The following is a 25,313-nucleotide window of genomic DNA, read 5'->3' on the forward strand; positions in this document are numbered from 1 at the left end:
TTCAATGACTTTTTTTCCAAACTTCGTGTTTGGTTTTGGCAAGATGATTCGAAACGTCAGTGCTAGCTGGCTGGAATTCGTGTGCTAACTATCGTTATGAGGGTTTCTGTGCTAGAATAAAGCACAGTATATCTTTGTTTACAAAACAAATGAAAAATATAAAAAAATAATAAATAAAAGGAACAAAAAGTGGTAGGCAATCATAACCGGGGATTTATAAAAGCATTAGAAAAAAAAAATAAAAAAATAAAAAAATAAAAAAATAAAAAAAAAGGAGACCAAATGGATGTTGTCGTTCTGTCAATTCAGCAACATGTGTAGACTGATACGTTTTTACTTATGAACGGAACCAGTTTCTTCCTAATGAAAGTATGAATATAGGATTAAGTTACAAATCTCAATAAACGGAAATCCGAATTTCTTTCAAATGATCAATCAATACTCAGTGCAAATGCAGAGCGCAGAAAATGTATTGCTTGCCGTATAGAGCAATGTTCTTCAAACATCAATAAGAGAAAAAGTATTTTAGAATACAATTACATGACGATCTATTATCTTTACCATTTCAAAAGCACCTGCTTGAATGTTCCACTTCACCAACTCTCCTCGTCAAACTCTTAAACACCGTATTTCCATTTTTATAGAGTTTCTTTGGCTACTAGGTGTCTTTGGGAGCCATTCTTTCTTCTTCCTATCGTGGATACCTCTTAAAACAGTCTTAGAATGACTGACTACTATGACATTGGCCTTTTAGAAGAAAACCAGGAGGACACCCCAAATGTGGAGTGTGTAGGCCAACAAATTCGAGAAGATTTTGCTTCTCTTTACAGTATAATTATTACCTTGGAGAATTTGGAAATAGTGTTTACGAAGGATGCCATCACCCCGGACGCCTTTGAGTCTGCTTCAAACTTACTTCTTCAACAATGGGATTCTTGTTTAAAGGACGAGGATTTATTGAAAAGATTTGGCCCTTTGGAAGATTTCTTTTCGAAATATCAGTTACAATGTCCTCGAGCCATGAAGCGCATTCAAGAGCATTCAGAGAATGCTACAACTACCAAGGTTTCATCTACCCTTCCAAATCACCTTTCCGAGACCAGGGACTCGAAAGTAGATTCCAATGAATTTCTACACGACCGAGAAACCGCTATCATTTCTGCACCCTCGACAACCCCTCCTGTTTCTACAGCTAAATCTATCGCCGAGCTTGTACAGAATTTCATAACCACTTTGGATGCGATTCGCTTGAATTTCGTTGCCAAAGATCAGTTACATCCGCTTCTTTCAGAGTTGGTCATTTGCATGGACGACCTTACAGAGTTGCTCAATAAGCAAGTATCCGGTAGAAGCAAGCTAGTCCAATGGCTCATTTTTATCAATCATATGGAGTCAACGGATCAACTGAATGAAGAACAAAAGGAAGAATTACTGCAAAATCTCGAAGAAACCTATTCAGAATGCTATGGATTACTCTAATTTTGTTTACTAACGCACGCCCAATACTTCATAATAATTATTAACGAGAATTAAAAAATGATAGACGTGACTGTCTTTTTCGACGCTATATTAAGAGCTCAATTCGGAACGTAAACATATCTTGTACCAATGTGAACGAAAAGATCATTTCTTTAATCGCTCCTGAATGTATATTATAATGTTTACGAGTTATGAATAAAAATGAATGACCTTTTTTATCTTGTCTTTCGTGTAAGGTAGCTTTTTTCTACACAGCTCAGGAGGAAACATGAAACTTATGGATTTTATATTACTTTTAAACTATATTTTGCACTATTAATCAGAAACTGTTCACAGATTATGGACTTGTTTCCTTCATGCAGTGCATAGAAAAATGATTATCATACTCACTTTACCCTTGCGTGGCTTGACTCTGTCGAGCACAGATCGCGTACGGGTCATTATTGTATGACACATTTTCTACAGTGGGTTCGAAAATTGAATTAAATTATGGTAAGTTTTCTTTATTATCGAGATGCATTGAAATATGATGAACAATATGCTGGCACCCGTCTCATCTTGCTTTTCTTTTCAACGAGAAAAGAAGGAATTGATGATACATTTGCAGAACGCCTTTATACGCTTGGTGTTCCTGATTTCTTTCTATGCATCTTTTTGTTTTTTCCCCCAGTACTTTACTAATATATCGCTAGAAACATTAGCTTAATATACACCCTTAGTTGTGCTTTGTGCTTTGCTCCCAATTTTATTTTTTTTGACGTTATTTGCTGTAAATGAAGAGTAGTAATAATTAAAAGTATATCTAGGTTTACCAAAAAGTAAGTAGATTTGTATTGCTGCTATATTACTCATAATTAAAGAATTCGTTTTTGTAATAATGAATCACTAGAAACTGAAACGAACATGATTATGCCCAAAGAATTTATTTATGGTCGTAACAATTGAGAATAAATACGTTCACCGACTCCAATCCTCATCGTCTTCGAGATACTCATACATGAAACGAAAGTCGGCCTTCTTTCTTTGCACCCAATCGCCCTCGAAATCAAAGTACCTATAAGTTCCACTCTCATACTCGTCTGTGATCAGTTTGGGCTCCTCATGTCTTTGAAACCAAGTAGTGTACTTTTTGTGGAAACGCCAACTCTGTTTCTTAAGTTCCCGTCCAGCGAGATACTGTTGATATGTGCCAGGTAAATAATAAAACATGTAAAACAGTGTATCTGGATCCACAACTTCAGTCATTTCTGGAGAATCAAACAAGGGAAGAGGCTGCTGCGGATAATAGTGAGGTACTGGATAAGGATCTTTAGGTACATAAAATTTTGGTTTTGCAGCATCGACTGCGTCAGGTACGTACACGCAGCTAATATTGAGTGCCTCAGTCAACTTTTCTTTATTCATGGGGTATTGAAGTCGACCTTTTGAAGCATTTAGCGCTCCTACCAAATCTTGGATATACTCCGGGGGTGGGGATAAGCTCTCTTCTACTGTGATACTATCATGATTTATTTCAGGGATTTGTTCCGAAACCTCAGGCATAGCATCTGGTTTTGATTCTTGAGGCTTCGGCGATGAATAATGGCCTGTGGTATCCGATTTGGATTGGATATTGCCAGATCCCACCTTTGGAGAAGCAGGGACGTCCGCTCGTGTGCCAATAGGATCTTTTGATAAAGTAGTAGCGGCGGCAGCAGCGGCAGCGAACGCATACTTCTTTTCCTTTGGAGCAGAAGCATTCGAAATTCGAGGAGAAACAGTTTGCTTATTTTGGATTGTCGGAGCTGAAGTAACAAAGCTGGCGGAATTGCTGGGAGCAGCTACGGCAGCTGCTTTAGCAAAAGATGGTGTATTATTGGACAATTGTGGCCTACTAGAACCATCAATCTCATTTTGCGAATTCTCTTTGGGGGGAGGCGATGAAATATCTGGGGCATCCAATTCTTCTTCATGTGCTTGGGGTACCGAAGCCATGAAAGTTGGGGATGACAGAACGTCTTTTAATGATGATTCAATCGGAGATGGGGAATCCACAACCGGTACGCTTTCATCGTCTTTCTGTGAAGAGGTGTCAGAGATTGGAGAAGAAGAGTTTTCAGATCTCTCTGCATCAAAAATTCCTGAAGAGTCATCTAAATCAAGTCCATCATAAATGTTCATGTCTTCAGCGAAATCAGCATCTTGACTGGATTCGACATAATACATAATATCGTCTTGAATGTTGTTGATTGCATCTGAAGATATTTGAGAGTTTTCTAAGCGCCGCATAATTAGCTCCAGTCTCTCTTGATGCCATCTGTGGGTTTCAATACGTGACTCCAGTTCGGAAAGATAAGCTTGCTTAGAAAGATCACGTTTTCCTCGCTTGAATGTGGCACGCAAGCTCTCCGTCTCGGCTTCTAACAGTTCCACTTGGCGCTCCAATTCTTCTACTGCACTCGAAATCCACTGAATCGTGTCATGCTTTTCCTTTTCTCTTGGATCCATCTTTAAGGCAATACTCAGTCCTTCTTTACTGAATGCCTTGATTTTCATTTCTCGTTCCACGGCTTTAAATTCTTCCATTTTCTACAAGTATTCGAATTAGCACACCATACTATCACAACCTCGCCCGTCCTTAATCTCAACTTCTTCTCACAGGAAGGAAAAGACAGCATATAGACCAGACAAAGAACAAGGCCATGGAAAACGTACCGCTTCGATCAGTCGGCGATTTTCTATTAAAGCTTTCTTGTCTTTAATATCATTACTGCTGGCCCACGTCTTGATCTGATCACGTAAACGCTGTAGCTTTTTAATCTGCGTTTTCAAATCGCCTTCTAGTTTTTCTTTCTGAGAGGCACTGGCGCTGGCATTCAGCTTTTCGTAAACTTCGTCAAAAATGACAATCTTTTCTGGTCAATATCACTGCTACATCCATTTCATTTGCAAATTACCCCATCTGTCACTTTTTTAAACGTTTTTTCAATTTCCACTACAACAATTTGTCAGTATTCCATCACAGCAGCCGACGATTGCTTTTCAGCTTCGTACCTTGTAATTTTCGCGCAGACATATTGTCAATATGAACATAAAATACGCGAAGAAATACCAAGTAGACTTTGTCGGCAGGCTTAAGTTGAAAATGCTATTATTGTCGGTGAGCGGAACGCTTTTGCTAACGACCTCTGGTTCATTGTCTAAAAAAACCATACTCTTTCCCAGGTAACAAAATATCAAGTAACACGTCGTAAACAATAGAAGCAGTGAATTAATAAAGAAGGAATTTGAATTGATGATATTATAAATCAATAAAGAGAAAACCTAGTAAGCAAGTTCGAAGGGGCTGCGGTCTTTCTACGAAAACTTGGGTAAAGAGAACCACAAGTCCGAGGGAACAAGGAAGCAAGTATTGTAAAAAGATTCTATTTTGAGACCCTTACTTTTCTTATAGCTTCAATATTCCTTTCGCATAGTTGGTATTTCCTTGTTTGATCTTGGCTATGTGCCATAAGTTTGAAAGGGGTTGTGAATCCATCAAGACGTGGACCGGTTTTTAAGATATACAAATGATTCCCTTTAATAAGATTCTTATTTCAAAACATGTAGTCTTCGTCATCCAACAGTTTGCTAACCATTTCGTGAATACCATTACACCTGTTCCTACAGAAACGAAATCTACACTGCCAAGCGAGGGGTAGTAAGAGCATAACTATGAGAAAGTACAATCTTGTTTCCATACGAAGAGAATTATGTTTGCTCATGAAATGGAAGACTGCTAACTCCTAGGAAGACCAAGCTCAGATCATCTTTTCTTTGATACGAATGGAAACTTGCCATGGGAAATCAGCATCTTTTAATAGAAGAAAATTATAATTTTGTTTCTTCTTCAATGGTTACTGTACGCTTGAATCCAATTTGGTTTGTCATTCAGTTAAGGAATTCGTAGAATACTTGTTCAAAAATAAATATAATGTTATCAATTGTATATTTCATCTTTTATTAGCTTCTTTTTTAGGCTTCGCATTGGGTTCTCCTAGGACTGTTGGACATATCCAATCCCAAATTTAGAACCATATACCTCTTTCATAGTATATATACCCAACAGTCTATGGATAGATGATCCTTCGTTTTCATTTTCTTCCAAAGAGGACCTTTATAAGACTTACATCTCTCTTATTTTCTCCAGGTAAACGCTCGTTGTCCGGCGCGCCAGTGTTTGGTAAACCAGAGAAGCCGAGAGACGGTAAAGCAGCTTTGTCTGTCCTAGAAAGCATTCCCAGAGAACAAATTCGAAACTGGGCTGTTATTGCACATATTGATCATGGGAAGTCGACTTTAAGCGATTGTCTACTTAAACTCACCGGTGTTATCGATAAGAACAATGCCAAGAACCAATTTTTGGATAAATTAGCTGTCGAGAGGAGGAGAGGAATTACGGTGAAGGCCCAAACTTGCAGTATGATCTATCACTATCAGAATAAGCCTTACTTGCTTAACTTGATTGATACGCCGGGTCACGTTGATTTCCGTGAAGAAGTGATGCATAGTTTAGCAGCTTGTGAAGGATGTATATTACTTGTGGATGCATCTCAAGGAATCCAAGCTCAAACGGTACGTCTATTAAGTGATACTTACGAACAGATGGACGCTTCTGATCACTTGTATTAAGAATACGTGAATTCTAGTAGGCATTCATACTAACGTAATGACTATAGCTTTCTAATTTTTATATGGCCTTCGCCCAAAATCTTGTGGTTCTTCCCGTACTTAACAAAGTTGACTTGCCAACGGCAGATGTTGAGAAAACACTAAATCAAATCGAGCAAACATTTGAGTTAGATGTATCTAATACACTATTTATATCTTCAAAATCAGGAAAAAACGTTGAAAAGATCTTACCTGAAATTGTTCACCACTTTCCTCCTCCAGAAGGCGATGAATCGAAGCCTCTACGAAGTCTTTTGATTGACTGTTGGTATAATAACTATCAGGGAGTAATTTCTTTAGTTCGACTTATGGATGGTACCCTGAAAAAGGGACAAAAATTATTGAGTGTCAATACAGGCAGAAAGTATGAAGTTCAGCAAGTCGGGATTATGTATCCTGATATGACAGAAACAGCCGAATTACGTGCAGGACAAGTGGGATATGTTGTTTCAAATATGAAAAATATAGACGAGGCTATTATTGGAGATACCTTTACTACTGTAGGACAATCCGTCGAGCCTTTACCAGGCTTCTCAGTACCAAAGCCCATGGTTTTCGTAGGAGCCTTTCCAACAGACTCTTCTGATTTTGAGCGCTTAAATGATTGTATAGAGCAATTAACTCTGAATGATCGTGCCATTCACGTGGAAAAAGAAACGTCGTCTGCTTTGGGCATGGGATGGAGATTAGGATTCTTGGGGACTTTACATCTTTCCGTTTTTGTTGAGAGACTGCAAGATGAATATGATAGAAAGCTTGTAATAACCTCTCCTACGGTACCTTATCTTATTCGTTACCAGGATGGCAAAGAAGAAATCGTATCTAATCCAAATGTGTTTCCCTCTCGACGGATGAGAAATCAAGAATTCTTTGAACCTATCGTTGAAGCGACCGTAATTATTCCCTCTGAATACTTAGGAGACGTTATCAAATTGTGTGAGTCCTGTCGGGGTCTTCAGTCAGATTGTACTTTTCTTTCGGAAACTAGATGCATGCTCAAGTACCACATCCCTCTGGCACATTTGGTAGAAGATTTTTTTGGAAGATTAAAGGGTCAAACTAGTGGTTATGCTACTTTGGATTACGAAGATGCTGGATATGCTCCAGCAGACATTGTGAAGCTATCCGTTCATGTTAATGGTCAGTCGGTAGATGCGCTATGTACGGTGGTTCATCGTTCTTTGGCACTGAATCGAGGACGTGAATGGATCCACAGGCTACGCGATCTATTACCAAAGCAGTTATATGAGGTAGCAATTCAAGCTGTCGTAGAAAGCAAAGTACTAGCTCGATTAAACATTGCAGCTTTACGGAAAAACGTCACTGCTAAATGTTATGGTGGAGATTGGACTCGAAAGCAGAAACTACTAAACAAGCAAAAAGAGGGAAAGAGTCGCCTACGACAAAGTAGTAATGTTTCAATTGATAAATCGGTAAGTCTTTGATTGCTTATAAATTGTACAAGGATGTTAGGCACTCGTTTTCTACTGGTGTTTTGATATTCTCGAACGAATACATTTCCAACAGTTACTAACACATCCAGGTATTTTACCAATTTATGATGAAGAAAACATCAAATTAAATCAAAACTACGGAAATAATAGTTTCTATTTTCGACCTACCTAACAACTTAATATTTAGGCATAGAGTTTACCGACTCTTTGTACTTCTAGAAGCTTCTTAGAAGATTTTATTTCTTAACCAGCTATTGTATATATTTCGTTGACAAAACAACCGTTCGTTAGGAAAACCAATTTTTGTTTAAATTCATTTAGCGTTCTATTTGCATAAGCAAGAGAGTATACACCCTGAACTTGATAAATTCAATCTTTACACAGCACAAAAGACATTCTAAACAAACGATCATTTTGCAACAGAATTGAAAGGAAACAAATAAGTTAATTTACCAAAATGAGCACTTTTGCCTATTTTAAGATCAGCATTGACAAGAAGGTCCAACCAACGGTTTATTTCGAGTTGTTCGAAAACGTTGTCCCGAAGACTGTCAAAAACTTTGCTTCACTTTGTGATGGATTTGAAAGAGACGGTCGTGAACTTACTTATAAGGGATCCCGTTTCCACCGTGTCATCAAGCAATTCATGCTTCAAGGTGGTGATTTTACGCGTGGTAATGGAACTGGCGGAGAAAGCATTTATGGTGAAAAATTTGAAGACGAAAACTTTGAATTAAAGCACGATAAGCCTTTTTTGTTGTCAATGGCAAATGCAGGACCAAACACTAACGGCTCTCAATTCTTCATTACTACTGTTCCTACTCCTCACTTGGACGGTAAGCATGTAGTCTTTGGTCGCGTTGTTGGTGGAAAGTCTACCGTCCGTGCTATTGAAAATATGGATACCACTAGCGATGATCCAGTTGTTCCAGTTGTCATTGAAGAGTGTGGCACTTGCAGCGAAGAGCAAATTGAACCTCCTCAACCTGATATTACTGGCGACGCTCTTGACGAATACCCAGCTGACTATGAGGGCGACAAGTCTGAGACTGCTATATTCAAGATTGCTAGTGATTTGAAGAAGATTGGCAATACTCAATTTGCACAACAGAATTTGGACTTGGCTGTTGTCAAATGGCAAAAGGCTTTACGTTACCTTGCTGAACATCCTGTTCGCAATGACGACTCTCAGCAGCCCGATAAGTTTTGGCAAGAATACTTCAGTCTGAAATACAGTCTTTATCTCAATATAGCTCTTATTGCTTTGAAGCAAAACAATGCCAAAGAGGTTATCCGCAATTGCGATATTGTTGTGAATGCCGACGGTGCTACCGTGTTGGAAAAACAAAAGGCTTACTACCGCCTTGGAAGTGCTCATAGCATTTTGAAGAACTTTGATGAAGCTGAAGAATTTTTGGCAAAAGCTGGGAAAGATGCTGGCGTCACTAAAAAAATTGCCGAAGTTCGTCAACAAAAGCAAGATTTCAAGAAGCGTCAACAAAAGGCTTTCTCTAAAATGTTTCAGTAAAACTATTGAGTCAGTATGAAAAGCAACAAAGTCACGAGCCAAAGGCTAATAATGGTTTATGTTAATAATAAATTTCTTTTTTTTTTTTTTTTTTTTGTTTTTTCTTCATGCTACTGATGTTTGAATAAATAGATGATGAATGTATGCTCATTTTTTTTAACTACAGACGGAAGAAGTAAGGATAAGGAAGACAGATCCTGCAATTAAGAATAATCATAGAAAATGAATATGAAAATATTGATTTACCATTCTCTCAGTACCATGATTATGGACTCGTTCGATAGTCCATGGGAAAGGGTACACCGTCGTCTATGATCAGCCGGAATTGTGCACCAAAAATGTTTAAGAGAAGCTTGAGATTCCACAATTCTATACAGCATGAAATGACAAATGAAAATGTCCTTTCATATGCTCCATTGCCCTCGTAAAGCTTCTTCCTGCGATCCTAAGACTTTCTCATAATTTGCACTACCCTTCCCCTTCAGAACACGAAAAGGATGCTAAGGCTAATGAAACCTCCACCGTAAACAAACACGCGGTAAATTAAATATGGGAAAAAGAAAGGCAAGCAAAAGAGTTCGCCCTACGAGACGGGCCGCCCCTTTAGAAACGACTGTAAGAAACCTCTTCTATGAAAAATAAATCTCTTCGTTTGCTAACAGATTGAAGTTTACGTGTTTATTCTGCAACCATGAAAAAAGCGTCAGTTGCACATTGTATGGAAAAGCATGAGCTTGAAGAAAGTACAAAGGACTAATTGTGTGAACTAGAGACAAACAATCTGGTGTCGGTAACCTGCATTGTAAGATTTGCGGCCAAAGCCATCAATGCATTATTACAGGTAAGTCGTATGAATTACAGAGTCAAGGGCTAGCATTCAAGTGAGTTTTGGGTAATTATTCCAAGAGAACGAACAGTATAGAAAATCGATAAAATCGGACGTCAAGAGATGGAAGGTCCACGATCTTGGATATGATAGTGGTGGCCTGTGAAAAAATTGGAAACGAAAAAGAATGCGCTAACATTTTGCTTTAGCTCTTTCCGCACCTATCGATGTGTACAGCGATTGGATTGATGCTTGCGACACTGTAGCTCATCAAGGTCAAGATGATAAAAGTGGAAATGGTGCTTTCGCTGAGGCAGATGCAGAACATGAAGGCAATTTTTCCCGTGATGAGGGTTATTAAGGGTACTAGAAGGGAAAAATCTGGCGACCTTGAAAAAAGGTATTTCTTTGGAGCATCTTGCGAAGAGAATTGCATCTTCAAAAGTCGTGTTGCGCAACTTTGCTTGTGTTCTAAAGTTACCGAATTTTGCTTTTATTTTTTTGGACCTACGACACATTTCTTTCTTTGAATTTTATTATTATTTATTCGTTTCTTCCTTATGCAGGTTTGTATTTTATTATTCGCTGGATTTCCCAAATTCACCCAAACTTGAATAAGGAGTCGAGTTTTTATGATAAATGACATACTGCAATTGTTTTTCATACGTTATATGCATTTCCACGGTGTAACGAAATTCGCCGTGTTGTTTTCAAGTTCGTTTTCCAAAGGGAACATCGATTCTACCAAAACCCAAAATGTCACATACAAAAGACCATAAAAATGTTTATGTTTTAAACCAAACAAATCAGTTGAAAGGTTTATTTACGATCATTCGTGATCGGACGAAGCCTCGTGTAAGTATTGAACGTTAACGCTGGATTTCGCAGCCGCATCTACTTTGAGCAAAAGATGCGTTGTAGATGATACGTAAAAGGAAGAAGCATGATACAATGTTTTGTACATAGAAATGAATAAAAGTCTTCTTAAACGGAATGGTTCAAGAAGCGAATGAAAAAGAAAAACAACATTTTCTTCAGTTTCTCTTTTGTGTTTTCTGTGATTGATTTCAGCTATTAGAATAAAGAGAACTTTTATTTTCTAACGAAATGAGTAGTCAGAATTCATCTTTTATGCAAATAGAATCATTCGTTTAATCGTCGAAGAAGGACTGAATCATCTTCCAGTCTCACCGGCACAAGTGACGACTGCGCAAAACGTCAAATTTGATGGTGTCGTTTTTGATGGAAGAATTTGCGGTGCTAGCATTATGAGAGCCGGCGAAAGTATGGAGCAAGGTTTACGGGATTGCTGTCGATCAGTGCGTATTGGCAAGATCTTAATTCAGCGAGACGAAGAGTCTCAAGAGCCTGTCCTTCATTATAAAAAACTACCAGATGACATTGCCGACCGTTATGTCTTGTTATTAGATCCCATGCTTGCTACTGGTGGTTCTGCCATGTGTGCGATGGACATATTGATCAGTATGGGCTGTAAGCAGGAACAAATCATATTTCTCAATGTCATCGCTTCTCCAGAAGGCCTCCACAATGTGCACAAGCGTTTCCCAAACATTCGAATCGTGACGGCCGTTATTGACGAAGGACTTGATAACAAAGGGTATGGCTAGGCTTTGATGAATTGGAATCTATAACCTTCTTAGCTATTTTTCTGGATAATTTCGTAAACATTTTTACTAACCTGATTGTTTAAGTTATATTACTCCTGGACTGGGTGACTTTGGCGACATTTACTTTGGCACAAAAGTTTAAATAAGGAGATCTACGCAGCTAAGTATCATATCAATTCATGAAGTATTTCATGGTATTCATCGTTACATAAATCATATCAGGCTGAAATAACAAAAATCCATTTTAGTATGAAACCACTGAGTGCTTCTCAAGCCGCGAGTTGACGATTTCCAGATACTGTATCCCGTTGTTGTTGTTCTCGAATTGTCCAAGAGGGTCTTCGGCGTATCTAATTCAAGCATGTCTTAGTAAAACTCGTTCTTTTGTCTTTCCGTTTTCTTTAATCTTGGTCTTGGTCTTGGTGTTTCTTCTTACCTCTGGATCAGCAACCAATTTATAACCCATCGTAAATATAGCTGTGCAGCCCGCCGTTCCAATTAAAATGGCTAAATGAAAGAAAATCTTTGTTAGTCAACCCGTTCTGTATCAAGCTATGTAGTCAATGGCTAGCTTACCTAGAGGTTTCAACTCCATAGGCATCTTCTTGAATGCATTGTAAGGCTTCATAATCTTATTCATCATGCTCATTGTTAAAATGTATTCGTCAATCTGTGGGTTCCAACTTCATTTACATTATATATATAAACATTCTTGTTTTTCAAGTTTCTATCGTCATCATCATGTCCTGTGGCCAAAAGGTATTTTCGTCAATACGAATATGATAAACCTAAGTATTTTTTTTTTTTTTGAACATAGAGAACGTTAGTGTAAGTGAAATCATTTTTTTGTGCATGTCATCTCGAGCAATGAAGTTTGTCAGAGCAATTGGTCTTTAGCATTAGAGCAAATGCTTAATTGACATTGATGAATGAAGTGGTTATAAAGACAAGATAAACTGTCAAAAATATATTTGCTCTCACCATTTACATTATTGCCCCAGCAGATTTTACAGACGTGACTTATGTTTGTCCAACCAATTTGAATCAATGTATCAATGTAAGAGAATACAGTGAAAACTAAAAAAAGCAGAAGAGAAAACCACCGGCAATAATAAAACAGTTGAAAATTAAAAAAAAGGTAATGCTTGATTGCTATTGAAATGGAAGCATTCTATATTTCTGATTACTACGTTTTCCTTCAATCATACCCACCCGTTTCATAGAGTAGCAATATGTTTGTTTAGTAAAAATTAGATCCTTTCCTTGCCGTTTTTTATTTATTTTTTCTTACATACAGATTTAAAATGTAAAATCTTCATAATCTACTCAACGTTGCAAAAAGGAGGAATTATGTTCATTGAATTCCTGTACACCCGAGTTTTCCTCTTTTATCTGAAGACCTGGTTTACTGAAGGAATCCAGCAGATGTTTGAGAAACACGAGCTGACCGACGAGCATCCAAAAACAAGTCATAACACTCATCAATATGTTCCACACCAATTTCTTCGCTACTATGCAAGTTTGCAATAATGCTGGCTGGCGTCAGCAGTTGAATTACATAGCGCAAACTAGACTTGGCTCCTTCTTTTGCCAATTTGTCAAGGCAAGTGTCACTGAGTTTGATATTTTCAACCTTACCACGGATTTCCAAAATGGAGCGAATTTGCTCTTCCGTGTACGGTAATGTACGAACAATTAACAAACGGTCTAGTAAATCGGTAGGAATGCCATGGGGTGCTTGGATGTCTTCAGTACCACGAATGGTGCACATGCCTCGGTTGGATGCAAATATGACGATAGGAGAAATGGTACTTTCTAAAGCTTGGTTAAGGTAAGTAAAGCATTCAATGTCTAACATGTGGACTTCATCAATAAATAGGACACCAGGAATCAATTCTGCAATTCCTTGCTCAATGTATCTATTGACCACCTTGTTGATTTCAGAACGAAGCTTGTCGGTAATTTCAGTCTTTTTGGGTTTCATGAGTTGTCCCATCATAGACATAATGTCCTGACCTCCTTGAGGACGAGCATTGGCAACATCCAAATCGTGCAATGTAACATCTTGAACAATTTCTTTACGCTTGTGAACCTCGCCCTTGGGCATAGGAACGTATTCTTCAGCTTCCAAATCGAATTCGGTTGCATATGCATCGCTTCGACCAACGCGTTTAACGGCACCAGTATTGGCCTCAATGTAGATCACATCTCCCGTGGAAACCTGTTCCTTTTGCAAAGATTCATAAATACTAGGGTCGAGTTTTAATTGCTTGGTACCACGATGAGTCTTAAGTCCAAGAATTACATGTGAAATGGTCTTTCCGTAACCACCCAAAGGATTTTCAGCTTCTTCTGGAACTAATTCTGTAACTTCACCTTCATACACTTCCTTGGTCTCCTTCACACGGAGTCCAATTGCACGACGAAAGTTTTCCATAAGAGCCTCGGTCTTTTTTATTTCACTAGAATACACTTCACTTCCTACCATCGGACAGAAAGGGACTTTGGGTCCCAATTCCTGAGCAATGGCCAAGCCCAAAGCAGTTTTACCGGTGCCAGCACCACCAGCAAATAAAACACCCCGTCCGCCAAATTTCTTGGTTTTAATTAAGTCTATAATGACACCACAAGCCTATAAAGACGTTAGTATAGGTAGAAAAAAAGTTTCAGAGTCAAAATTGCAAGCTTACCTCACGAGCATTGTCTTGTCCAATAAATCCACCACCAATGCCTTCGCAGGTACCATCTTCTTTTAATCCTAGTCCTTTAATATGGGAATGAGTAGTAATCCGGTTTTCACGGCCATTTCCTTTCACCTCGCTAATTTGTACCATTCTGGGTGTTGTTGGTAAAAAGCAGACCTCGAAGGGCAGACATGTCAAAATGTAGGAAGGTACGTGAATAGCAAAACTTTTTGCGAGAGTAGAGGAGAATGATTAATGATTGCTTTTTCTCAAATCCGTGGCATTGATGGCTATAAAAAAGTTTTCATAGACTAGGAACGAATCATTTCAAAAACCGGATATTAATGTACAAAGGAAGGCCTCTTTTCTGAGGGGCATTGTTTATAAGGAGAATTCATTCGTTTTGCCGTCTTACCTTCGTTTCCCTCTTATTAGAGCAGTTTCTCTTCCTTCATTAATGATGCTTTTCTTTTGGGATTACGCCGCAGGAAAAGTGGTTTGAACTTGTACATAGACAAATTTATGAAGATGGCTTCGTGTATATCTCTTTGTTGGATGAGCAGCTATGGATATTTTTGATCTAAGACTGCACCATTGTTTGGTGCCATCATGATCCATGCCTTTTGAAGAGTCTCAGTTAGCTTGGTTTTTCTTTTCAGACTTATCTTTTTCATTACTATTTATTTTCTACAAAAGCATTTTATTTTCGGGTTGTGGGCTTCTAACGCGTAATCTTTTGTTGGATACATTAGACAAGACTGCTAGTCAGAAACTTCCTATATTTACAACCAAAGGGATTTTGATTACCTTCTATTAATGCAAAGCTGTATTATATACATGCAGTTACTACTGAGAGATACGTTGAAAAGTTTCGAGATTGAGTAGACCTTGAAAATTATAATGTGGAAACAAACGGGAAATCGCTTCTTCCCTTTGATTGAATTAATCAAAAGTTCGCCAAAAAAAATTATTTGTCGCATGTTTTTGGTGTGAGTAAATTTCGATTGAAAAATCGATATGAATTTCTCTAGTCTGTCTATAGAAAGTTTAACAAAAGACAAGAAGCAGGTTGCTTGATCTATATATTTTTTCGCTTTTTATCCGGTTTTTGTTTAATTGTGAGGCAAACAAAAGCTCGAACAGTACAAAAGGTCAGATGCCATACAATAGAGTTACATAAAATCCAGATTTGGCAACCATTTCTGTTATTTGTGTTTCTCGTACCTTTCCAACATTCAAAAACAATTATGGATTAATGATTGTATAGGACATGTAAGAAACAGAACCTGGTCTTAGACAATTCTTCAGATTCTCAAATCATAAAACGATCGAAGGAAGCAACGGATCTAATTTGTAGGCCACTTTACCCAAGTGTGTTTTTCTTTGTTGTGTTTTTCAAATACACATATAATTTTGAACACCTGCAACTGCGATACAATATAAAAAGCAACATCTTGCTGATCCTCGATCCAAATGGTGACTCTCTAGAGTAATCGTAATACAGCGGACTGTGAAAGAAAAACAGATAATTTTATTTTTATTTCTGTTTCCCTTTCTATTTCATTATACCCATCTTTCTACGACAGTATTCAGGAGCACAATTAGATCACCATTGCCGCTTTTAGAAAGCCACACAATAGGAAGACAAATTGTCAGCGTATAAGCTTGATAAATGTACATTATTAATTACTATCGCTGTTGTTATTTAGTCATTTTTTCGCATTTGTTTTTACTTTTGCTTGTGTTCATTCAAAGTAGCACGATACTCTTCAGGTCACAAGGTCCATGGTTTCTTCGTACAAGACTCTCATAAAAGCTTAGGAATGAGCTAAAAATGAGAAACTACGAAGCTCTTTTTGAAGTAAGGGTCTTGCTGCTTTGCTGCAGGAAAAGAAAGAAATCACGAAATACTTGGTTCAGCACAATGTAAGCTTCACTGAGTATCCAATTCCCTGAAATTTTGACCAAATCTGACCAAATCTTTTCATCTTAAAACTAAAATAGCTTGCATATCTAAAGCAGTTTTGGTAATTATACTATTTAGTCAAAGAAACAAAGCATTAATTTTATATCTATTTCCCTAAATTACTGCATAGCGGTATAGTGTCTTATCTAGGAAAGTGGAGTCTAACACGTACTTCAGTAAACGATGTTCTCTCAGGGAAAGGCGAGTTTCAATTTACCTTCAGCACAAAACCCAGGCATTTTGTAGGGATTCTATCCTCAATGAATCAGGTTCGTGGGTCTTTAGAGAATGATCTTCTCAAACTTCGAAGTCTTCCTTCTAAAGGAAATATCAATGAGTTTGACATCCTTGTAAGCGCAATTGAAAGTACGCTGCAAGAGCAAAAAACAAATCCCTCACCTACCGCGTATTTGGTTGCGTTACTGTCTCTTATTAAAGAAATCAACGATTTAAACAAAGGCATGCGGGTTCAGTCATTCCAATTACTAGAAGTCATCGTAAAACATGTTACTCCTAATGTTTTGCAGGCAAAACTGCCCCAAATCATGTCGATTCTTGTTCCTATCGTGAGCAGAGAAGAGTCTAACAAGATTCTTTTTATACACTATTTAAATGTCATTGAGCGACTTTTAATCACTCAAGATTATAGTTCTTGGATCAAGGGTGATTCTTGCAAAACTGCAATTTACATTCTTCTCTTTTTTGCGTTATCGGCGGCTGAAAAGCCTAGATCTCGCGCATTACAAGTTCTTTCAAAGGTTTTAAAATCACCACCTCCGGGTCCTGTTTTTGAACATCCGGCTATGAAGTACGTTACTGACGAACCATTACGTTTGTTGGAAGCTCTCTCCGTGGCTAGAAAGTCAAAGACTCCTGCAGAAATTCAACGGTTGAATCATGGTCTTCTTCTTGTTCGCACTATCTGCTTGTCTGCCCCTTGGCCGTCCGCATACCTCACGAGATTATGCAATGTTTGCATTCAAATTGTTGAGCAACGCAGCACACAGTCTATTTACCTAGTTTTCCAGATATATGAAGGCCTCTGCAAAACGTTTTCAGATACCACGAACTTTGAGGGACTCCGGTTGGCTCTCACCACTCTACAAAAGCTTCAACCCTCCGAATATGATTCTCAGCTTTTGGTCCCATGGTTGAAGGCCATGAATAGCGCTATTGAGTCTTCAAACGGTCTTTCCAAACCTGAAGCTGTGTCGGACTGTGTTACTAGATTTTCCCGCGTTTTTACTTTGCTTGAGTCGGATGCCGTCGAAGTACGCTTAGAGACTGCTAATACCTTATCGACCATAGTAAGTTGCTTAGACAATTCACCAGGATCTCTTTCCGTCGCATCTCAACTTTGTAACCAGTTATGTGAAGCTCTTAAAAGTGTTCATTACCGCTTTGCTTATCCCGAGTGTTTTCAAATCATTTCTCGATTATGTGAAACCATCGGAAAGGGTAGTGATCCTGTTTTGATTCCGGCTTTGGGACTTATTGACTACCTTCGCGGTGCTGAAACATTTGACGGAAAGGTTTTAGCAGATGAGGTTATAGGTACTTTTGTTCGCGTTCTTGGACCTGAAACCGTTTTGGATGTGCTTCCTCTAAACTTGGAAATGCAGACTGCCAACGCTGTTGGTCGAGCTTGGCTTCTTCCAGTTTTGCGAGATAACATAATGTTTACGAATCTTTCGCATTTTAGTAACTACTTCATTCCCCTCAGTGGATCCCTTTACCAAAAGATTTTGGATATGGAAGATCTTGACAGTGTTCCCGCAAAATTATACCAAACACTCGTTGATCAAATGTGGGCGTTGCTACCTGGTTATTGCTATCTTCCGGTAGATTTACAACAAGCCTTCACGAATGAATTTGCTGGTATCCTTGTAAATGTTTTATACGAACAAGTTAGTTTGCGATCAACAATCTGCAACAGTTTAACCTTATTAATTGAAACAAACCATAAGGCCGCAAATAGCGTTCCTCTTGAGGCTGGTATTCCAGTGCCGTTGGATACCCAAGAAGCTTCCAACAATTTGCAATTTTTGGGCGGCATTGCTTCCAACTTTCTCTCTGTCTTATTGAATGTCTTCTCCTCTACTTCTTCTCAATTCCGTTACCCTATTTTAAAGTGCATCCAAACGTGGCTTTCCATCTCTCCACCCGATACAGTTTCTTCTATTTACAGAAAGATTACTGATCTTCTTCCTAACAGTTTAGATGAGTTAGCTGGCTCTTATAAAATATCGGGTGATAGTAATGCAACGCCTATGGCTTATTCTTTGATGGACTTGCTCGTTGTTTTACCCTCATTTTTGAATCAAGAATACTGTCCTGCATTGTTTAATTATGTTCAAGAGTTCTTAAATCATCGGGATGCGGCAATCCAGAAAAAAGGTTACAAATTGTTGTCTGCTATGTTACGCACAGAATTTGGCAGAGGATACGCAAATCTGAATATGGTTAACGTTTTTGAGTTGTTGTTTAGTGTCTCTAGTCGCGTCATTTCTTCCACTCGTAAGGATCGGTTGGTCAGTTTAACAGAACTATTCAAAATCCAATCTGATGAACTTAATAGCGTTATTCCTAAGGTACTTCCGGAAGCGATCATCGCAACCAAAGAAGTTAATGAAAGGGCTCGTTCTGCTGCTTTCCAACTTTTGATGACAATTGCTGCTTCCGCGGTGCAGTCTAATCTTTTCGGCGACTCGACTCCAGTAAGAGTGGAGAAGTTCCTTTCGGTTATTAGTGCTGGTTTAGCAGGCTCATCTACTCACATGATTAGCGCTGCTATTATTGCAATTTCAAGTGTGGTGCTTGAATACAAGGAGTTTCTCACGCAACATTTTTTGCTTGAATTGATGAATACTATGAATCTGTTCATGACATCTGCAAATAGAGAAATTGCAAAAGCAGCTATCGACTTTACTAAGATTGCTAGCTCTACCTTGCCTTCAGATTTCGTAAAACCGCTTCTTCCTGATCTTGTTCCTAATCTTTTGTCGTGGTCCCATGAAAGCAAGGGCCATTTCCGTGCCAAGGTTAAGCATATTCTAGAGAAGATGGTTCGGAAGTTCGGTTTTGCAGCCGTGGAGCCATATGTGCCGGTTGCTGACAAGAAGCTTATTTCGAATATACGGAAAACACAAGAGCGTAAGTTGCGTCAGCGTGGCCAGAAACGTGAAGAGAAGCCTGCAACAAACATGCCCCGTAAGAGTTTCGCTTCCGCTTATGAGCAGGCTGTTTACGACACAGACAGTGAGGAAGAGGAAGAAGATGTGGACGAAACTATGGAAGATGCTAACAATACGAGATTGGAGAAATCATATGTTAAAGAAGATGGTGAAGATGAACCATTGGATTTGCTGGATATAGAAGCTATCTCTAAAATTTCGTCCACTGATCCCTCGCAACAAAATAAGCGCAAACAAGTGGCTCCTAGTTCTTCGTTCAAATCGAATGAAGAAGGCCTTTTGCTGTTTGATGAGTCCGAATCGGAATCCGACGGTGACGAAGGGCTCATTGGTGCAAAAGAGCATGCTGAAGTCAATCGACAATATATGGAAGCAGTTTCTGGTGAGGCAAGTTTCCAGCGAGGATTAAACAATAAAGTCAAATTTAGCAACAAGCGCGTCCGCGATGATTTTGATGAAGATATGGAGGATGCTGATGGCACAAATTCTTCGAAGAAATTGCAGCAAGCTAAAAAGACATCCTCGAAAAACCGCAGCAAAAAGCAGAAAAAGCCAAGGGGGCATTAAAGAGAAATACTTACATTTTGGTAATCATTGTATCTTATCCAATTGGTCTTTGCTTTAGACTACCATGGATTTGATTTGTTTATTCATACACTGGCAAAAATGTTTTATTTTCGGATACATTTGGGGTGGGTTTAATACGGTTTTTTGAATAAAGGAATATAAATTTTAATCAAAATTTAATAGAAAAAGGTTTTTCTTTAAGAATCATTGTCTTAGATTTACTTTTTAGTTATGACATGTATGTATCAATGAACAAAGCTGAAGTCTGAAGTGACCTGGTATGTGGCATCAATATGCCAACAGTCTATTGATCGCATTGGGCTTGTTCTAAGTTTGATAGAATTCATTTTCTGTTTTTACAATAATCAACTAGACGAACATATTGAATTTTTTACACATTTACAGATAATTTGGATAGGCCGTTGTGTTAGTGCTCGTTATCCATTTAGATAGCACATGTGTGTTTCAGCACGGTACAAAAACCAGTCACAAATTTGTGTCCACAAATTTCTTATTGCGCAACACTGTCCTTTACAGAATATCCTCACCAAGGTACCACCATGTCTCATTGTAAATACGAGCATCCTCGTCTCGGTTCCCTTGGCTTTTTGCCCCGTAAGCGTGCCTCCCGTGTTCGCGGTAAAGTGAAGGCTTTCCCTAAGGATGATTCTTCCAAGCCTGTTCACTTGACTGCTTTCCTTGGTTACAAGGCCGGTATGACTCACATTGTCCGTGATCTTGACCGTCCTGGCTCCAAGATGCACAAGCGTGAGATCCTTGAGGCTGTTACTGTTATCGAGACTCCTCCCATGGTGGTTGTTGGTGTCGTTGGTTATGTCGAGACTCCCCGTGGTCTCCGCTCTCTCACCACTGTCTGGGCTGAGCACTTGTCTGAAGAAGTCAAGCGCCGCTTTTACAAGAACTGGTTCAAGAGTAAGAAGAAGGCTTTCACCAAGTACGCCAAGAAGTACTCCGAGAACACTCAATCTCTTTCTCGTGAGCTCGAGCGTATCAAGAAGTACTGCTCCGTTGTCCGTGTCCTTGCCCACACTCAAATCCGTAAGACCCCTCTTGCTCAAAAGAAGGCCCACCTTATGGAGGTTCAAATCAACGGTGGTTCCGTTTCCGACAAGGTTGAATGGGCCCGTGAGCACTTCGAAAAGACCGTCGACGTCAAGTCCACCTTTGAGCAAAACGAAATCGTCGATATCATTGGTGTCACTCGCGGTAAGGGTGCCGAAGGTACCACTGGCCGTTGGGGTACTAAGCACCTTCCTCGTAAGACTCACCGTGGTCTTCGTAAGGTTGCTTGTATCGGTGCTTGGCACCCTGCCAACGTCCAATGGACTGTTCCCCGTGCCGGTAACGCCGGTTACATGCACCGTACCCAATTGAACTCCAAGATCTACCGCGTTGGTGCTGGTGAAGACGGCAAGAACGCTTCTACTGACTTTGATGCCACCGAGAAGCGTATCACTCCTATGGGTGGATTTGTTCGCTATGGTGCTGTAGACAACGACTACATCATGTTGAACGGTGCTACTCCCGGTCCCGTTAAGCGTATCATGACCATCCGTAAGTCTCTCATTACCCACACTTCTCGTAAGGCTTTGGAGGATGTTAACCTCAAATGGATTGACACTGCTTCCAAGTTTGGCCATGGACGTTTCCAGACCCCTGCCGAAGCCAGACAATTTATGGGTACCTTCAAGAAGGATATTGCTTAAAATATTTAGTCAATCAATTAATATTAGGTGTTTGTGTTTGAAGTTTTCTGCTGTCATAAATATGTATCTGTGTATAGTGTAAAAAAAGCTCTTGTGTTTCTTGTAATACAGGATCGGGGTTTTCTTCCGTTTTTTTCTTTAAAATATCTTAGAAATGGAATCACGCGCGCTTTTCTTTAAGGACTATATGTTAAGACGGCGTTTCCAAGATTTTGTCAATATGGTAAATGAATTTATATGATTACTACTGGCTCGCTACTAATGAAATTAAATAGGCAGCTCAAAAAGGAGATTCTTGTTATTAGATATCGAAAATGGAACCTTGAATTAAGTGTCACTAAAAGCAGTTCAAAAATTGAGAATGGTATCAAAAAGCTAAAACGGAGTTAAAGTAGGATAGCTGCGCTGACCAGAGAGAGAGTTCATGAAAGTTTAAGCAATGACACTAAACAAAAGCATGTTAGTGTACAGTCTATCCGACGCTTCCATAATCTCAAAGGAGGATTCTACATACCACATCCCAGAAGGTTTGGGTTAGTACCGAGAAACAGCGCTGCTAGTGACAATAGGCTTGGAAGGAGCAATTGTTTATAAGGGAAGAAGAAGAAGAAGAGGCTGAGGTGTTGTTCATAGCGTCCATGTTGAAGAATAGGGAAGGAGCATAGCAGGAAGCAATGAAATGAATATTAGCCAAATTGAATTTCGGAGGGATGCTTCTAAAAGTCTGTATCTGTATCTTTTTCTTGGAATGCTGATCTATTCGAACCCTGACTTTATTCATCTTTCTTCCTATTCTTCTTGAGTAGTAGGAATCTTGTTTCACTTGCTTGGTGCGTGCATAATCAAGAACCTCAAGCGATGAAGGAACGCCAAGAGTAGAAAAGGTGTTTTGCATCATAAAATAGAAGACGATAATTACTTTTTCAGGAACTCTTTTGCATTCTCCTACTGAATACTTTAGCTTATTTCCTATTTGTTTACTAACGATAGCGAGAGCGGAAGACAAGTCCGTCATTGGGGGACTTTGGATGAACCTTGGATTCTGACATTTGCCAAGCATAATTCTTTCTGAAAAAGTGAAGACAACATCTTGTAATTCTGAGTGTCTTCTATCAGAAAGCATATTAATTTGCCGTAATTCGCGGATTTTGGTTTTCTATGTCCCAATGAGGACCCATTGTTTACATTCGTTAAAGATAAATTGCAGTTGAAATCAACCCAACCGGATTTAGAACTGTAGACAAATTTGAAAATTTGAACAATCATGTCTGTTGTGGGAAAGTCATTACAAGAAAAGGTGAACTTATTGGCCCAATATCCCCAGACCGGTCTTTCTCTAAAGCAGCTTGTTTACTTTGGTATGTTTTATTGCATTGAACACAAGCTGGCCTTCACAAAAACTGCTTATAGTTATGGATGCTGCTTGCGTTTTCAGGTGTACTTGATGTGGAAAAAGTTGTTGCGTTTTTTTACTAACATAAACGGGGGGCTAAGTTCCTCCGTATAGGTCAGGATCAAAAACCTGGAAGACTTTTTCGCTCTGGCTTATTTTTGCGAGATGAGCTTCCAATTCGGCTTGCTCATCGCATACAGGATCTACAAAAACTGCCGCCATTACTCGGTGAAATGAAACGAATTTCAGCAGTTAGAGCTGCTTATGCAAGATCTATGGAGGTATGCCATCGCGGTCCATTTCCATTTTGCTAATTGTCGCAGGAAATCATTGATTTAAAGGGAATTGAATTACCAAAGTGTCTTCCTAAACACAAACGGTATCCAAAAGCCCCTAAATGGAGGGCCAGTTTTTTTCACAATTTTGTACAGCATAATCCTTCTCTTTTGGACACTCATTTAGATTCGTCGAGAGGAAGGTATTTCAACATTGATTTTTCCAAACCGTGTACAGGCGAGGAATACGAATGGCCTGAGTCATTGCACAAATTCAACATTGATTTTAGTCGTTTGCTAGATACCATTCGAACACGCCATGACAATGTCGCCTCCGAACTTGCCCTAGACATTCAAGAATATCGGCGCAAAACAAAGAAAATTGACCATAGCATTCAAGTATTTTTAGATCGTTTCTACATGTCCCGAATTGGCATTCGAATGCTCATAGGTCAATACATCTCGCTGGTCTCTGAACCTCCAAGAGAAAACCGCGTGGGCATCATTAGTACTCGCGCTAATATTCTTCGGATTATTGAAGATGCCACAGAAAGTGCAAAGTTTATTTGTCGGCTCTCCTATTGTTTGTTTGAAGCACCACCCGTAGAAATCAACTGTGATCCTTCCCTCCATATGATGTACACAGAGTCTCATTTGAATCATGCCGTTTTTGAGCTTTTAAAAAATAGCCTGCGTGCAACTGTCGAATACTATGGTGTCGATGCAGATTCGTATCCCCCAGTCAAAGTATTGGTTGTCAAAGGCGAAGAAGACATTACTATTCGCATTTCCGATCGGGGAGGCGGTTTTTCTAGGAAAGAGTCTTCAGTGGTTTGGTCTTACATGTATACAACAGCTCATGAAACGCTAAGCGATGACTACACGGATACGATGACTGCTGCTTCTTCCCTTCCACCTATGGCTGTATGTTCACTGATGCTACTTGCTTGCAAATGACTTTACTAACCATTTTTCTATAGGGCTTTGGGTTTGGCCTACCTATCGCTCGTCTATATACTCGTTATTTTGGAGGCGACTTGAAGCTTGTGTCTATGGAAGGATATGGCACCGATGCTTATATTCAGCTAAATCGACTTTGTGAAAGTGCAGAGCCATTACAGTAGTACGAAAATCATTGTTAACGACCCTCTTTGCAACCATCATTTTAATCTTTTCTATGAAACGACCTATAAGCTGTCATGACTATTTTGCATTTTTGGTTTCTTCGTTCGAGTATAAATTATTTCTATATTTTATCCAAACTGAAAATATAAAAAAGGCTTATCATTAATTCTTATATTATAGGAAAAAAGTACCTTCTTACCGTGTAATTCAATATTTGATCAAGGATTTCCTTTACCAATTTATAAACTCGTATTTCATCAATGTATGCTCATAACAGTCGATTTGCTTCGTCAAAAACCATTCCAGTAAGAGGTTCTGTCACATAATGCTTTCTCGGCTGAAGAGATACCAATGGAACCTCTGCTTTTTCAAGATCTAGTACTTGCTTTCTAAGGCCCGTAGACACATATTCCAATGTTTGATAGAAAGACTTTGCACTTTTATTGAATTCTTCAATGGATTCTTTTGTTTCGATTGCATCAATGCAATTACTGGCGTAAGAAAGAATATCCGGAATTTTCGACTCAATTTCTAAAATTTGATCAATTTTTTGGCTCTCATCAATTAGAGAATCTTCGCTGAACTGATCTTCTTCCATACTCGACATTGTGGATGTTCTTGGGTTATTGGGAGGTTTCCAAACGTTCAAACCGTAAATTCAGTTTATAATTAGAATATGTTATAGCTGTATAAATTCATTGAATAGAAATACTAAGTTGGATAGATCAAAAGAAAAGAATGAATATGTTGATAGAAAATGCTGTGATATTACAAACTT

General features: G+C 38.9%; 12 protein-coding genes and 1 non-coding gene across 13 annotated transcripts; 9 read left to right on the plus strand and 4 right to left on the minus strand.

The window, feature by feature from the left end:
* Positions 1-723: 723 nt before the first annotated feature.
* On the plus strand, positions 724-1,479 carry vps28 (ESCRT I complex subunit Vps28; the record flags this gene model as incomplete). The annotated part of the gene is made up of 1 exon (XM_056182301.1): positions 724-1,479. One exon carries the CDS (start codon positions 724-726, stop codon positions 1,477-1,479), a length of 756 nt encoding a protein of 251 aa, XP_056038115.1.
* Positions 1,480-1,785: 306 nt separating this feature from the next.
* Positions 1,786-1,938, plus strand: snR90. Its single transcript, XR_008803702.1, has one exon. It is a non-coding gene; the product is annotated as a box H/ACA small nucleolar RNA snR90 (small nucleolar RNA).
* A 498-nt stretch (positions 1,939-2,436) lies between these two features.
* On the minus strand, positions 2,437-4,534 carry not3 (CCR4-Not complex NOT box subunit 3/5; the record flags this gene model as incomplete). The annotated part of the gene is made up of 4 exons (XM_056182302.1): positions 2,437-4,047; positions 4,174-4,368; positions 4,416-4,453; positions 4,513-4,534. 4 exons carry the CDS (start codon positions 4,532-4,534, stop codon positions 2,437-2,439), a joined length of 1,866 nt encoding a protein of 621 aa, XP_056038090.1.
* A 1,043-nt stretch (positions 4,535-5,577) lies between these two features.
* Positions 5,578-7,750, plus strand: guf1 (mitochondrial elongation factor GTPase Guf1; the record flags this gene model as incomplete). The annotated part of the gene is made up of 3 exons (XM_056182303.1): positions 5,578-6,072; positions 6,177-7,601; positions 7,712-7,750. The coding sequence occupies 3 exons, from the start codon at positions 5,578-5,580 to the stop codon at positions 7,748-7,750; spliced, it is 1,959 nt and encodes a 652-aa protein (XP_056038109.1).
* Positions 7,751-8,079: 329 nt separating this feature from the next.
* wis2 (cyclophilin family peptidyl-prolyl cis-trans isomerase Wis2) lies at positions 8,080-9,150 on the plus strand (the record flags this gene model as incomplete). The annotated part of the gene is made up of 1 exon (XM_056182304.1): positions 8,080-9,150. One exon carries the CDS (start codon positions 8,080-8,082, stop codon positions 9,148-9,150), a length of 1,071 nt encoding a protein of 356 aa, XP_056038511.1.
* A 549-nt stretch (positions 9,151-9,699) lies between these two features.
* Positions 9,700-10,337, plus strand: SOMG_03515 (transcription elongation factor, Elf1 family; the record flags this gene model as incomplete). Its single annotated transcript, XM_056182305.1, has 4 exons — positions 9,700-9,765; positions 9,820-9,866; positions 9,921-9,991; positions 10,186-10,337. The coding sequence occupies 4 exons, from the start codon at positions 9,700-9,702 to the stop codon at positions 10,335-10,337; spliced, it is 336 nt and encodes a 111-aa protein (XP_056038027.1).
* Positions 10,338-10,732: 395 nt separating this feature from the next.
* SOMG_03516 (uracil phosphoribosyltransferase) lies at positions 10,733-11,746 on the plus strand (the record flags this gene model as incomplete). The annotated part of the gene is made up of 3 exons (XM_056182306.1): positions 10,733-10,831; positions 11,092-11,594; positions 11,689-11,746. The coding sequence occupies 3 exons, from the start codon at positions 10,733-10,735 to the stop codon at positions 11,744-11,746; spliced, it is 660 nt and encodes a 219-aa protein (XP_056037696.1).
* Positions 11,747-11,873: 127 nt separating this feature from the next.
* min8 (mitochondrial mini protein, single membrane pass, Min8-like) lies at positions 11,874-12,253 on the minus strand (the record flags this gene model as incomplete). The annotated part of the gene is made up of 3 exons (XM_056182307.1): positions 11,874-11,954; positions 12,041-12,111; positions 12,181-12,253. The coding sequence occupies 3 exons, from the start codon at positions 12,251-12,253 to the stop codon at positions 11,874-11,876; spliced, it is 225 nt and encodes a 74-aa protein (XP_056037697.1).
* Positions 12,254-13,009: 756 nt separating this feature from the next.
* On the minus strand, positions 13,010-14,438 carry rvb1 (ASTRA/Swr1/Ino80 complex AAA family ATPase Rvb1; the record flags this gene model as incomplete). The annotated part of the gene is made up of 2 exons (XM_056182308.1): positions 13,010-14,236; positions 14,295-14,438. The coding sequence occupies 2 exons, from the start codon at positions 14,436-14,438 to the stop codon at positions 13,010-13,012; spliced, it is 1,371 nt and encodes a 456-aa protein (XP_056038057.1).
* A 2,076-nt stretch (positions 14,439-16,514) lies between these two features.
* rrp12 (rRNA processing protein Rrp12) lies at positions 16,515-20,015 on the plus strand (the record flags this gene model as incomplete). The annotated part of the gene is made up of 1 exon (XM_056182309.1): positions 16,515-20,015. One exon carries the CDS (start codon positions 16,515-16,517, stop codon positions 20,013-20,015), a length of 3,501 nt encoding a protein of 1,166 aa, XP_056038064.1.
* A 560-nt stretch (positions 20,016-20,575) lies between these two features.
* rpl302 (60S ribosomal protein L3) lies at positions 20,576-21,742 on the plus strand (the record flags this gene model as incomplete). Its single annotated transcript, XM_056182310.1, has 1 exon — positions 20,576-21,742. One exon carries the CDS (start codon positions 20,576-20,578, stop codon positions 21,740-21,742), a length of 1,167 nt encoding a protein of 388 aa, XP_056038011.1.
* A 1,264-nt stretch (positions 21,743-23,006) lies between these two features.
* On the plus strand, positions 23,007-24,534 carry pkp1 (mitochondrial pyruvate dehydrogenase (lipoamide) kinase Pkp1; the record flags this gene model as incomplete). Its single annotated transcript, XM_056182311.1, has 4 exons — positions 23,007-23,100; positions 23,250-23,416; positions 23,459-24,334; positions 24,391-24,534. The coding sequence occupies 4 exons, from the start codon at positions 23,007-23,009 to the stop codon at positions 24,532-24,534; spliced, it is 1,281 nt and encodes a 426-aa protein (XP_056038010.1).
* A 269-nt stretch (positions 24,535-24,803) lies between these two features.
* med11 (mediator complex subunit Med11) lies at positions 24,804-25,142 on the minus strand (the record flags this gene model as incomplete). The annotated part of the gene is made up of 1 exon (XM_056182312.1): positions 24,804-25,142. The coding sequence occupies one exon, from the start codon at positions 25,140-25,142 to the stop codon at positions 24,804-24,806; it is 339 nt and encodes a 112-aa protein (XP_056037728.1).
* Positions 25,143-25,313: the final 171 nt, after the last annotated feature.

Source organism: Schizosaccharomyces osmophilus, chromosome 2 (assembly GCF_027921745.1).
Source record: "Schizosaccharomyces osmophilus chromosome 2, complete sequence".
Classification (NCBI taxonomy): Eukaryota; Fungi; Ascomycota; class Schizosaccharomycetes; order Schizosaccharomycetales; family Schizosaccharomycetaceae; genus Schizosaccharomyces; species Schizosaccharomyces osmophilus.